Source organism: Manis javanica, chromosome 10 (assembly GCF_040802235.1).
Source record: "Manis javanica isolate MJ-LG chromosome 10, MJ_LKY, whole genome shotgun sequence".
NCBI lineage: Eukaryota > Metazoa > Chordata > Mammalia > Pholidota > Manidae > Manis > Manis javanica.
The window spans coordinates 59475608-59489270 of NC_133165.1; the positions used below are offsets into that span (position 1 = coordinate 59475608).

The window sequence follows — 13663 nt, forward strand, 5'->3', positions numbered from 1 at the left end:
TAAATGGAGAAAAGAAAGAGAAAGAAAGAGAAAACTTTGTTTGGGAATACACTTAACTCAGAAATGCTAGAAGTAATCCATTGTTTACTGGAAATTAAAGCGAAAAAGAGAATCTTCTGTGAAATGTAAAGGACCTTAGTAGCTCCAAAAGAAAAATATAGGGCAGTGTGGAATAAAATTCCCTCGGAGAAAGCCAAGTTAGAAGGTCTCATGGGCAAGCCCATTCAAGTGACAAAAATGACTGGAGTACTCTATCTGTGTTTTTGGGAGACAGTTTTACGGTCAGACAGAACTGTGTTTGAATTCATGTATAGCCACTTATGCGATGCGCTATCCTGCCTAAAATGTTTAGCTTCTCTAGGCCTCTGCTTCCTCATTTATTGTGGGGTTTTTTTAAATTAAGGTATAATTGATATACACTCTTACGAAGGTTTCACAAGGAAAAAAGTGTGGTTATTACATTCACACTTATTATCGAGTGCCCCCATACCCCATTGCAGTCACCTGTCCATCAGTGTAGTAAGATGCCACAGAGTCCCTACTTGTCTTCTCTGTATTACACTGTCTTCCCCATGACCCCCCACACACCATATGCACTAATTATGATACCCCACAATCCCCTTCTCCCCCACTCCCCACCTGCCCTCTCCCACCCCTCCCCTTTGGTAACCTCTAGTCCCTTCTTGGAGTCTGTGAGTCTGCTGCTGTTTTGTTCCTTCAGTTTTGCTTCATTATTATACACCACAAATGAGGGAAATTATTTGGTATTTGTCTTTCTCTGCCTGACTTATTTCACTGAGCATAATACCCTCTAGCTCTATCCATGTTGTTGCAAATGTTAGGATTTGTTTCTTTCTTATGGCTGAAAAGTATTCCATTGTGTGTATGTACCACATCTTCTTGATCCATTCTTCTACTGACAGACACGTAGGTTGCTTCCATATCTTGGCTATTGTAAATAGTGCTGCAATAAACATAGGGGTGCATATGTCTTTTTGAATCTGAGAAGTTGTTTTCTTTGGGTAGATTCCTAGGAATGGAATTCCCAGGTCAAACGGTTATTTCTATTTTTAGTTTTTTGAGGAAACTCCATATTGATTTCCACAATGGTTGAACTAGTTTACATTACCACCAGCAGTGTAGGAGGGTTCCCCTTTCTCTGCATCCTCACCAGCATTTATTGTTCCTAGTCTTTTCTATGTTGGCCATCCTAACTGGTGTGAGGTGATATCGCATTGTGGTTTTAATTTGCATTTCTCTAATAATTAGTGATGTGGAGCATCTTTTCATGTGCCTGTTGGCCATCTGAATTTCTTTTTTGGAGAAGTGTCTGTTCATATCCTCCACCCATTTTTTGATCGGGTTATTTGCTTTTGGGCTGTTGAGGAGTGTGAGTTCTTTATATATTTTGGATGTTAACCCCTTGTCGGATATGTCATTTACAATATATTCTCCCATACTGTAGCATGCCTTTTTGTTCTGCTGCTGGTATCCTTTGCTGTACAGAAGCTTTTTAGCATGATGTAGTCCCATTTGTTCATTTTTTATTTTGTCTCCCTTGCCTGGAAACAGTTGCTTATATTTATATTCAAGAGATTTTTGGCTATGTTTTCTTCTATATTGTGGGGTTTTAAGTGTATCTATTTTACAGTTTTCTGTGATGATCAAATAAAATTAGGCATGCTAAGTGTCCAGCATAGTCCTTTCACATAGAAAACACTTAATGTAAGAGATTATTTGAAAACACTGAATATGAGATTTCTTCATTTCTCACAGCCCTACTTCATTTTTAAAAAATCATAATAAAATTTCAGTTTATACATTCCTCAGGAGCAAGGTTGTGGAGGTCTCAGACAGAGCTAACAAATGTTAAGCCTAGGGAATTAATATTTGAGTACCTGTCTTAATTGTTTTGCAGTTTTAGAAGTACTGTGGACCACAGATGAGAAGAGACAGTGTCCATTAAACTATTTAAAATACAATAATTAGATGATGGCTTTTCAAGACTTAGAATAAAAAGGTCATGTACACATATTAATTTAGGAGAGATGTTTTTAAAGTGAGCTAATCCAAAGTTCATTTAAAGTGGCCAAATAGTCAGTTGTTTAAGACATCTTTAGGATGCTACCTTAGGAAAAATGAGAACCAAATTATCCCAGTCCATACTCATTATAGAAAAATAACATGGCTCTTAACCAAGGAGATGAGCAATTGTTTCAATGTTGGAGCTACCATGTTTTGAACAAATGGTTTCTTAGCAAAATGTAGGGAGTTTCTTAAAAGGAAGTTTGGCGGAGTCCACTCTAATGTATCTCATAGGAAAAAGAACAAGTTTCTAGCTTGCAAAGAAAACATGAAACATACTCAGAAATGCCTAGCAAATTCTTATAATTAGAGCAAATACCAGCTGAATTTTGTTTTCTTAGCACTGTCATTTGGTTTAGCAGTTATTTGCTTTTAAACTAGGAGATGACAACTATAGAGATTATGTCTCTTTTTAAAATGTCCACTTGGGAATATTTAAATAAAGTCTCTTTCAAAAGTGTCCAAAATCTTTCTTAATTTGTTAGCAGATGAAAGTATAAATTGCAAAAAAGACTAATTGGCAGTTTTATATTCTCAGACAAAAAGTGCAAAACTTCATAATTACATTTAGTGCTTAAAGGTGACATACAACGGCAAATCAACTATTGAAAAATTGCTTTCTGCAAGTGCCTTATTCTTGAAGAGCACAATGGGTGACTTAACATTGCTGTGGCTCCAACTCACCCACTTAATATGAATCACCTGATGTGTTTCAATTCTTCAAGCAGAAGCCCTAGAAACTGTCTTCAAACTGTCACAGTTTGCACATTTTAAATATCTAAATTTTATCTTACTTTAACCTGAGACGAACTTACACATAAACTGCACAATGTGAATTGATACTGAATTATATTTTGTTACCAAAAAGTTTTCTCATAATCTCACCCTGAAATTATCAAACTATATGTACTTACTGAAACATAAAAAGGTGGATTTTAATAAAGGCACAGTTTTATAATACAATTTTTGTTAAAGGTGAGAAGATTTATAGTCCCAGTTTTAACTAATATGAACCCTGGTGGATCAGTGTTCCTGGAAATATTGTAGGAAATATTAGGTCTACAAAAGATCAAATTATAGTTTCTGAAGTATTCAACTATTTCCAAAATAAATAGATGATAAAGTAGTTCAATACATAATTCAACTGGGCATGGTAGTTTCCTAGTCTGGAAATTAAATCCTCTTTCCTACAGCAGAGAAAGGTGTCTGGGCAGAGGAAAAACAGTTGTCTGCTTAACACAAATGCATAGTGTTGAGGACTTGTTAGGGTAGAATTTGCCACTATGTGAAAGGTAATATATGTTAATATGTTAGGTGCTTGGGATTCATCAATGAACAAAATAAAGACTCCTGCTCTTTTGGAATTTTCATTCTATAAGGAGGAGTCAGACAACAATAGATGTAGTAAAGAAGTTAATTATATTTGAGAAAATTATGTAGGGAGGATGTGGGAAAGTTGACTACATATCAAATAGAGTGTTTGGGATAGACCTCATTTAAAAGTAATATCTCCTCTTACAGCACTAAACTATGTTTTCTACCTTTATCTTGCATCTACCTACCACTTCAGCATTTTATCAAAAATAAAAATAATAATAATAATAAAGGGAGAAATGTGGGATCAACATATAAATCAAGTATAAAAATCAAACGAATATTCATATTTGACTTGATTGTTTATAGTTCATAATACGTGATCAAAACCGAATGTTTCTGTGATGAATGCCCTTGTACTGTTCACCATGTAAGAATTAATTCACTATGTAAGAATTCGTTCACCATGTAAGAACTTGTTCGTTATGCTTCAGAAGATTGGAGACTGACGAGAATTAGGCTTGAGATGGATTAATGATTGTACATTGAGCATTGACCCCCCTATACTGAATTTTATTGTTGTTAACAACCATTTGATCAATAAATATGAGAGATGCCCTCTCAAAAAAAAAAAAAAGTAATATCTGTGCAAGGCCTTGAAAACATGAAGGAGTCAGCCATGAGGATACTGAGAGAAGAGCACTTCCTGTGGAGGGGCAAGGGCAGGCTACCCCAAGAGGTACCACTTCAGCGTGCAGATTACAGGTGACAGAGAGCTGAAAACAGTCAAGGCCCAAAAGACTCAGAAAGATACCTCCCTCTTCCCACAGCAACTCCATAAAAAGGATTTACATGGAAGATCTGTTATTATCATAGATAAATTACATTATAATATGAACTAGGAGTGGTAGACAAGGAGGAATTTAGCAAAATGTATTTGATGCCGGGGTTCTTGTTTGCAGAGCTGAAGAATGAACTCCGCAAACACTCAGGGTAGGAGAGCAAGGTAGAGGCTTTTATATTAAAGGTAAACTGAGAGGACAGAACTCCTGGCTCACGCTGGGAGGGGACAAGAAAGTCCGTGGTTGGCTCATTGTCTAGGGGATTTATAGTCGGTTGAGTATTTTCAGGTATCTGGATGAAGGGCTAGGGGTGCAGACTTGTACCATCTGCCCTGCCCCCAAGGTGTTCTGGGTTGTTGTCTGCTAGAGCTGTTTACAGTTGGGATTGCTTACCAAATTAGTCTTTTGTCTATGTTGCAGATTACTTGATTAGGATTAGAGAAAGGAAAACAGCACATAGGTACAATTAAAATAAACTGGGTGTTTTAGCAGGCTAAGGTAAATTTTACATTGTCATGATCTAATTGATATAGTGAAGTCACACATTAGGCTGAGATGCTGTTCTTAATTTGCAGAACACTCAAACATTCCAGGCCAAGTTGCTCCTGGCCTTTTGAGGTTTAACTGATTTCACTGAAGATGTCTATATACTTAGTATGGTATCTTTACCCTAGAGAATGAGTGTGACTTTGCATAATGCTTAACAAGGAATTTCCATAAGGACTTCTTTGCACATTATTACATTGTTCGGACTGTAATTATCTTGCTCTGCTTTTTCTCTGGAGACCATCACCCTACTCTGCTAAACCCACAGTTCCTGTCTCATATTCACTAAAATCCCTAGGTCCCAGTGTTTCTGTGTGGCCCAGAAACACTTGTTTACTACACATTTACTCTTTCATATTTCCATGAATTGCCTCCTTTTCCCTTTGAAGTCTCAGACCCCCACCTCCTCTTGTCCTTAGCTCAGGATGACAAATACACCTCATTTTGCCTTTAGAATCTCATGTCTGTGGATTCCCTTTATGAATGTAATTAAATTTGACTTTCTCCTATTAATCTGTCTGTGTGTAATATGGCAATATTTCCAGAATCATGTGCCTGGCTTTAGTGCATCTCCATATCAATAGGTGTTTCCAAAGGATGGAGGGAAGTAGTTCATCCCCGTATCAATAGGTGATTACAAGGGGGAGTGAGGGCATATCTGGACCAGAGAGGTTGAGTGGGGTCCCTTTTTTGCTGCCAGTTGTGAGAGACGGGCAAGCAAAAGTGGATGGCTGCTTGTAAGAAACAAATGGGTTTCTCCCACTTTATTTCTCCCTTTGACTGATTTCGACTTCAAAGGTAACTTGCCCCAGGCTGGGAACATATCTTTCCCCCAGAGTTACACTGTCACCATTTTGATCCTTAGACCAGCTAGAAGAACTTTGAAGAGTAAAGGAAAGTTTTCCCTCTCCAACACATGCAAAACGCTGAAAGCAGGAGCATGTTTGCATATGCCAGGACAAGCAGGAAAACTAGTGTGATTGGAGCAGAGTGAGCAAGCAGAAGAGTTGCAGGAGATAAATTCAGGGTGGTAACAGGGCACCAATCGGGTAGCATCATTTAAACCTTTGTTAGGAATCTGACTTTACTTTGAATAAAATGAAAAGCCACTGGCTAAGTAACATCTGATGTATGTAGAAAAGCATCACTCTGGCAACTATGCTCTGAACAACAGAGAGGGATAGTAGTTGAGGCAGGGAAACCAGTTAGGAGGCTATTGCAATAATCCAGGCATGAGATGATGATGGAGGCTTGGCTCAGGGTGGGAGTAGTAGGGATGATAAGAAAAGACAGATTCTGGGTATATTGGACAGCAGAGGTAACAAGATTTCTGTATGGATCAGCTGTGGGGTATGAGAGAAACAGAATTTGAAGATGATCCAGATGCCTTGAGCAGGCAGAAGTACAGAATTGTCATTAAACCAAGAGAGAAGGAGTATGGATGTAGCAGGTTTGGGAGTACAGGGGTAAAACCATGAGTTAAGTCTTGAACATGTTAAGCCGAAAATGTGTATTAGTCATCCAAGTTAAGAGCCTAAATGAAAAGTTGAAAATAGGGATCTGAAATACAGGAGTGAGGTATAAAATGCATATGTAAATTTGGGAGTCATTTATGTGTGGATCATAATCAAAGCCATGAGGCTGGATGAGAATTACCAAAGGAGCAGACAGGGAAGAGAAGAGAACAAGTAATAATTCCTAAAACATTCTAAATGTAAGAGGTTTGAAGAAAGAGGAAAAACCAGCAAGGGAGAGTGAAAAAAAAGAGTGAAACAAGGAGGGTACGGTGTCCTAGGAGCTAGATAAGGAAATTATATCTATGAAGAAGGGGTAACCAAACATGTCAAATGCTGCTAATGGTTCAAATGATACAAGGACTGAGAATTGCGCCCTGTATTTAACTGGTGACATCCCTGATATACATAGCATTAAAAGAGAATGAATGGGAGGGGAGAGTTTGATAACAGCAAGAATAGATAACTTTTCTGAGGAGAAGTGTTACAAAGGGAAAGAAAAGATAGGGTGGTAGTTTGTGAGAGTATGGATCAAGAGAAAGGAAAAAATTTTAAAATAATGAAATAAATAATGTTTATATGCTGATAGGAATAATCTAATAAGAATGAAAAAAATGATTATATAGAAGAAGGAGGGAAGAATTGTTGAATCAGTGTCTTTCAGTGGACAAGAGAGGGTAAGACCTAGCTAACAAATGGAAAGATAGGCTTTAGATAGGAGTATTGATAGCTCCTTGGAACTCCAGGAAGAAAATCCCGGGGCAAAATACTTTTGAAACCGAAATCAGTCAAAGGCAGAAATAAAGTGGGTGAAAGCTATTTATTTCTTACAAGCAGTTGTCCCACATCTCTCTTGACTTGGCTGCAGAAGAAGAGAGCTCACCCAGCCTCTCCAGTCCAGATAGGCCCGGGCTCCCCTTGTAATCACCTACTGATATGGAGATGGACTCCTCTCCACCCCTTGGAAAGACCTATTGGTATGGAGATGCACTAAAGTCAGGGGAGAGGTTCTTGAAATATTGAAATTTTACTCACGCTCCTCCTTGGTAAGAGTGGAGAAGAGGCAAGTTCAGATGCTAGTAAGTGGGTAGATGTAGTGATGGAAGTCTGTAAAGGTCCTCTTCTCATTATTACTAAAGTTTCTCAGTTCAGTAAGACACAGGTCATCACCAGAGACGGGGGTAGGAGGTTAAGGAGAGGGAAGAAGGTATGAAATAATAGTTTAGGAGAGTTTGGATGAACTGGGGAGGTACCATGTGGAATGATTGGCAGTTGCATGAAGGTCTCATTTGAGGTTTGAAGTCATGAATTTAACCCAGTAAGCATGGTTGTATATTTTTCTGCAGCTCCCTTCAGCAATAATGGATTGGCCCTGAGTGAATGGGAGTTGTGTTTTAACCAGAGTTATTGTTGCCAAACAAATATAGCGAAGCCAGGAAGTAGAAAGAAAGTGGCAGGTGTGTGCAAGGTACAGATAGAGGGAACAGAAGATTTCTAGGGGGGATGGGTTGTGAACAGATGGTGAATTGGAGGTCCCAATGGCTTTGAAGCATTATTTAGGTCAGGGTTCTAGAAGGATTGAAATAGGAAAGTCAGTCAGAGGGTGAAATGCATATAATTGAGATCATGGGGTTGGGGGTGGTAATTAACATTTAGAGGATGATTAGGAGAATGCCTGAGATGGGGGAGGATAAAACCAGTGAGAGAATTGAATTAAAGGAACTGAGAAGCTAGAGTGATGGATAGATCAAATATTTATATATTGAACACCAAAAATTAATGCAGGACTACTGTTAGAGTGACAGTGAGACAGAAGTTCATATTATTGCAAAACAAGGAAGGAGGACCTGGGTGGGTGTAGACCGAAGTGAAAACCAGCAGCAATGAGGGGTAATAATGCTATAATCTGTTCACATGGGATACACACTGAACGGTTTTAGGGAGAAATGACAGAGAATGATCTGAAAGTGGCAGGAAGGACAGGGACACCTTCTACCTCATCTCCAGGCCAAGTGGTACTGGGGATCTGGGAGAGCGAGCAGCCACCGCTCAGGAGGGTGCTGCAGGAGAAGCAAGGTCCATAAGAAGAAATGACACTTAGAGTAGATGAAGGGAAAGCATAGGGAACAAGGTGAGAAATAATGGTGCTGATAATGGAACTGGGGAGGGGTGGATGAAAGGAACCAAATAAGGACAAGAGTCACTGGTATTGACTAATGTGAAGTAAAAGAAAATACATTTGGTGTCTATCCCTGGTTCCTGGCACAAAGCCTCTAAAACCCTAGTACTTTCCTAAGTTACCAGAGCACTGAGAGCATCTTTTGTTCTAGTATTTGGTGTTTGACTCTGGTTCCTGACACAGAACTCCTCTAAGTGCAATAGGAGTGTCCTCGGTTCTAACAAGATGACTCAGGGTGGACTCCTGGTAGCTTCCAGGAGGAAGGGGTGGTCATCAGAGAGGCCAAACCACAATTAAAGGCTTGGAGCTTTCAGCCCCACCTCCCACCCCCATCCTCCAGGAAAAGGAGAGAGGTTGGAGATGGAGTTTATAGTCACTAATGCCTACATGATGAAACCTCGATGAAAATCCTAAAAGTACAGGTTTCAAACTTCCAGGTTGTTGAATACATCCAAGCACTAGGAGGGTGGCATGGATGGAGAAGCTGCTGTGCTCGAGATGCTTCCAGACCTTGCCTTATGCATCCCTTTATCTGGCTGTTCAACTGCATCCATTATGATATTCTATATTATATACATATATATATATATATATATATATATATATATATGACAGTAAAAGAGAAACCCACAGGAGTGTTTTTATTTTTCAAAAACAAACTGACATAAACAGGAATAAAGGGGTGATTGAAACTAGTCCTAACGGATTCAAAACAGATAAGTGGATGTGGATATGAGGAGGCTGTGTTGGAAAGTGAGATGGCTATATGAGGTTTCATGTCCCCTATAGATAGAGAAAAGGACGTTTGAGAAAGCAGGACTATGAACCCCCCTTATCCCCTCTTACAATGGTGGTAGAATGTCTGGACAAGGATTTGGTCCCAGTGCATGGATCTAGCTTTGACCCTATTGAGAGAGGAAAATTTACTCCAAGAGTCAGGCTCAGCCTTGACACCTGCTGAAGAAATTGAGACTTCCAAAAAAGGCTGAAAGTTAACTTGACCCCCAGATTCTATGACTAATAAATGATAATAATACATTTTATGAGAATACTAAAATGCACCCTTATAGAACTTAGCCTAGGGCATGTCTTATAGTGGGGAGCCCAATAATTATTAGCTACACATGCAGTCTACCCTTTCTTTGTCCAGAGGTGCAGTCTTTCTTTTCCTCTAGTCCTGAAAGAGCTAGTTTGAAAGCTAGTAATTTTACCCATAGACCATTAGGAAGCAAACTATTAACTAGATATAAATAATTGAGTACAACATTCTTCATGAAAAAAATCACCCTATATGTAAACTAATACATATAGTCACTTATCCAAGTTAATCACTTAGTAGGTGCAATAACTTTCACCCTGGTCTGTTAGCTTTCACTAGTCATCCATCCATCCCCACTCCATCTATCCATACATTCAGTTTTACTGAGCATCAGTGCTCCAAACTCTGTGGAAAGCACTGGTAAGGAAACCAGTTATGATCCCTATACTTACGGTGTTTACAGTCTAGTACAGAAGAGAAGCATTGATCAAGGTTTCAGAGTTTTCTGGAATGTAACAGAGGACCTAATTTTTAGTTATCTATTTCTAAGGATTACCTGAAGTCAAATTTTCAAATCCCAAAGGACTGATGCCCTGTAAGCTCATTTCTAGAATGATTCCATCATGAGAAAAACAGTGGCCATCACAAGAGAGCAGAGTAGCTACAGCATTAGTGGAACCTGACATTCCTAATTTCTTAAGCAAGCTTCTTGCCATTCACTCTTTTAGGGCATGGTGTCTTCTGTATCCCCTTTCCAGAACCTAGTTTACTGTTTACCACATATTAGAGTCTTCCTATCATTTAGGTGGGTTGAATTGTGCCACTGCTTTTGCAGCAAAGGGATTGCCTTTTCTCCAAAACTGAGGTCTCAGGAAGAACCACATTTATAGCTCCCTTCTAGAAGCCACAGTGTGTAACTCAGAGCGTGCCCTTGCTCTCCCACCTATGAGACAGGCTTTGGCACATTCACGGGGGGTAACCGTGAGACCGGGACGTCTGAGCGTAGCTCTGGTCGGTGATATAGTTTGCTGATACATGGTTTTCTTCCACCTAGTGAGGTCAGCAGTCATTCCATTTTTCAGATGAACAAAATCCTTTAAATACACCCAGTCAGAGAAAGTTTGACTTGCTCTTTCTTTGTTCCTACATCTTGTTAGCTACTTGCTGACTCATTCTAAGCTTCATCTCATGATTCCTGACAGAATCATCCCAAATCATCCAGAGGCTATTAAATCTCATTACTTACCTGGCCATACTTTATTTAATGTGTCATTCTATGCTGCTACATCAAAACCAGATTATAATATGGTATGTCCATGTTATTCAAACAATATACTCACTGCTACTTGGTGGCAAAAATAATCCATTGATATTCCGAGGTTTGCTGTGATAAAACATACAGGTGATCTTCACACAACCAAGAGGTTGAGTTTCCCAGAAGCATGAAATACTGTTTTGCTAGACAAAGGAGGTGGGGGAAATGTAATAGTCAGATGCCACATTCAAAATAAATACAATGTGCTACAACACAACACAATGTGACAAAAACTATTCCAATTACTGATTCGGGATCATGTGTGTTTCCTGGTTTCTAAACTTGCTATTTAATGGATAAAGAAGATGTGGTACATAAACACAATGGAATATTATTCAGCCATTAAAAAAATACTGTCAGTTGCAACAACATGGATGGACCTAGAGGATATTAGGCTCAGTGAAATAAGCCAGGTGGAGAAATCTCGACAAAAACCGTATGATTTCACTTATTTGTGGAATATACAAACAAAGCAAAACAGAAGGAACAAAACAGCAGTGGAGTCAGACACAGAAGTGACTGGTGGTTACCATGAGGAAGGGGTTGGCATGGTTGGGTGGGGATGGTGAGGTGAATAAACGGGCACAAAAATTCTCTGTCATAATGTAAGTTGGTCACTGGGATAGTACGCATGGTGAATATAGCCAGTGGTTCTGTAACATCTTTCTATGTTGACAGACAGTAACCACACTAGTGGGGGTGAGGATTTAATAATGTGGGTAACTGTTGAACCACTGTTTTGTATATTTGAAACCAATATAAGATTGTATATCAATGATACTTCAACAAAAAATAAATTAATAAAGAAGATACGATGGATATTTCTAAAACATGTTCTCTATTTTTCTAAGAATTTAAGTTGAGCAAAGTGTAAAATGCCTAAAATTATATACTGCGAGGGCAGAACTATTTTTTCTTTATTGTGTTTTAAGAGTTATAAGTTCACTATTACTGAAGGGAGACAGTTTTAACAAACATGATGTGGACTTAATTCTACCTGCATCTCCATGTGTCTAAATTTGCAAAGTGGCTTGAAACATTTTCGCTGTCTCCATAATGAGCACACAGTGTTACTGCCAAGGGCTTCTTCACAGTGTCGGAATCGGCACTGGGAACCCTTAAAAAAGAAAAGGTCAACAGTGTAGAAAACTCAATATACTAATGTTAGTGTTCATCAACAGTGGGGTTCTAATGAAAGAAAATATAAGTAGATAAAATAGAATCATAAAAACACTACAAAATAAGGCCGTAAATCTAAATTTTAGCAAATTAGTCTAATTTTAGTGAGAGACTGACAATATAACCTGATGCTTAAATAGTCCAACATGCCACAAATCATTGATAAAATGCTACTTTTTGTTATCAGTTAATCCATATGCCTCACTAAAGATAAATACATGAGATCAACGATAACTCTTGATCACAATCCAGGGACAAAACAACTTAATTTCTCTTTCTGAAGAAAGCCAGAAAGAATCACCAGCCATGTTCGTATTCTATTCCAATCACTGGGGTTCATTCTGACATGATCGTGAAGCTGAAAGTTTCTACATTTATTTGGTTTCATTGAGATCCATTAATCCTAATCTCTTAAATTAAATATTTTTACCACCATTTATCTTTATAAACTTGAATTCTTCCTTCGCTAATTTGTTTATATCATTTCTTTTACTTTTACCATGATATTAAATATTTCCTTTTACTTAGACTTTTGATGGGAAGATTCAGTAATTGGGTTAGTGAATTTCAAATAGGGAATCAATTAGCTTTATTAAAGTTAATTTCAATAGTGACCTGAATTTAACTCTTTGAATTTACATGACTGGAATCACATTAACCAAAACAGTATGATGATGTAAAGTTTCAGTATCAGGAATCTGATGTCTCAAGGAGCCATAATATAAGCAAAAGTACCACCTGAAAATAAAAAAGCTATATGTATGTAACCAGCATATATAAGGGTAGTTTCAATAAATAATCTAAAATTATCCCAGATCTCCTCAGAGAAAATCAGTATATCAAAAATAGATGATTAGCATTTACTTCAGATTTTAAATACATAAAATATTTTTGTGGGAAAACAGTAAATTTTGATTCAGCAATTACTGCCATATCTCATTCTACTAAAAAGCTTAAGCATATGAAGTAACATAAATTGTACAATATTTACCTTTATGCATGTGGAATTAAAAAAGAAATAGCAGTCATTCCCAACTTTTGCCATTTTCAACTCTCTTGCTGCTAATCCAATGTTTTTTAATATTAGAATTTCAGGAATGCAAATATAAGAATTATCAGTGTGTAAGGGGGTAAAGAACCTCTTTTCCACAGTCTTTCAGGCTATCAGTAGTATTCCTTTAAAACTGACCTCCTGTTGACAGTATATTACACAATAGGTAATTCTTAAAGAATTTAAGTTAGAAGATACCTTCTCCCTTCTCTAGCTTTGAAGAAATGTTGGAAGTGGTTGTTAGTAAACCACAAACTCAAAGTTCTGGAATTTTCCTTGTTACCTAATCCATTGTTTGCTCATCATAAAATGACCTCACATGTAACTGTAGGCTAGTTTACATCAGTGAATACTGTACAGTATTTCTCTTGCTGAATTCTAGCATATTAACCAAAAAGACTAGTAAAAATGAAATAGTACATTTATCTTTCACTGTCCTGATTGAATATTGAATACCTTTGGTGTATGCTAGGATCTAACATATCAGTCAGAAGGAAGTCTTTCTTTCAGAGTGTAATCCAGTAAGACCACTTTAAGTCCAGAAACTGGTAATAAGTCCTTGATGGCTCTTCAGGTTTATGAGAATCAGGCAAAGCTGC

At 37.9% G+C, this 13663-nt stretch overlaps 1 protein-coding gene across 3 annotated transcripts in view; it reads right to left on the minus strand.

Annotated features, from left to right (window-relative positions):
- The window catches only part of LOC108392737 (uncharacterized protein C12orf50 homolog), a 40435-nt gene extending 27098 nt beyond the window's left edge, over positions 1 to 13337 (minus strand). For 2 of the 3 annotated variants that reach the window (XM_037024265.2, XM_073215559.1), the window contains exons 1-3: positions 13005 to 13303; positions 11832 to 11951; positions 10860 to 10977 (exon numbers count right to left, since the gene is read on the minus strand). In XM_037024265.2, the coding sequence (XP_036880160.2) occupies positions 10860 to 10977; positions 11832 to 11951; positions 13005 to 13058 (292 nt within the window). In that variant the 5' untranslated portion in view covers positions 13059 to 13303. Of the gene's footprint in view, positions 1 to 10859; positions 10978 to 11831; positions 11952 to 13004 lie in introns of all 3 variants that reach the window. The other variant, XM_073215560.1, reaches the window with a different exon arrangement.
- Between the last annotated feature and the right edge of the window lie 326 nt (positions 13338 to 13663).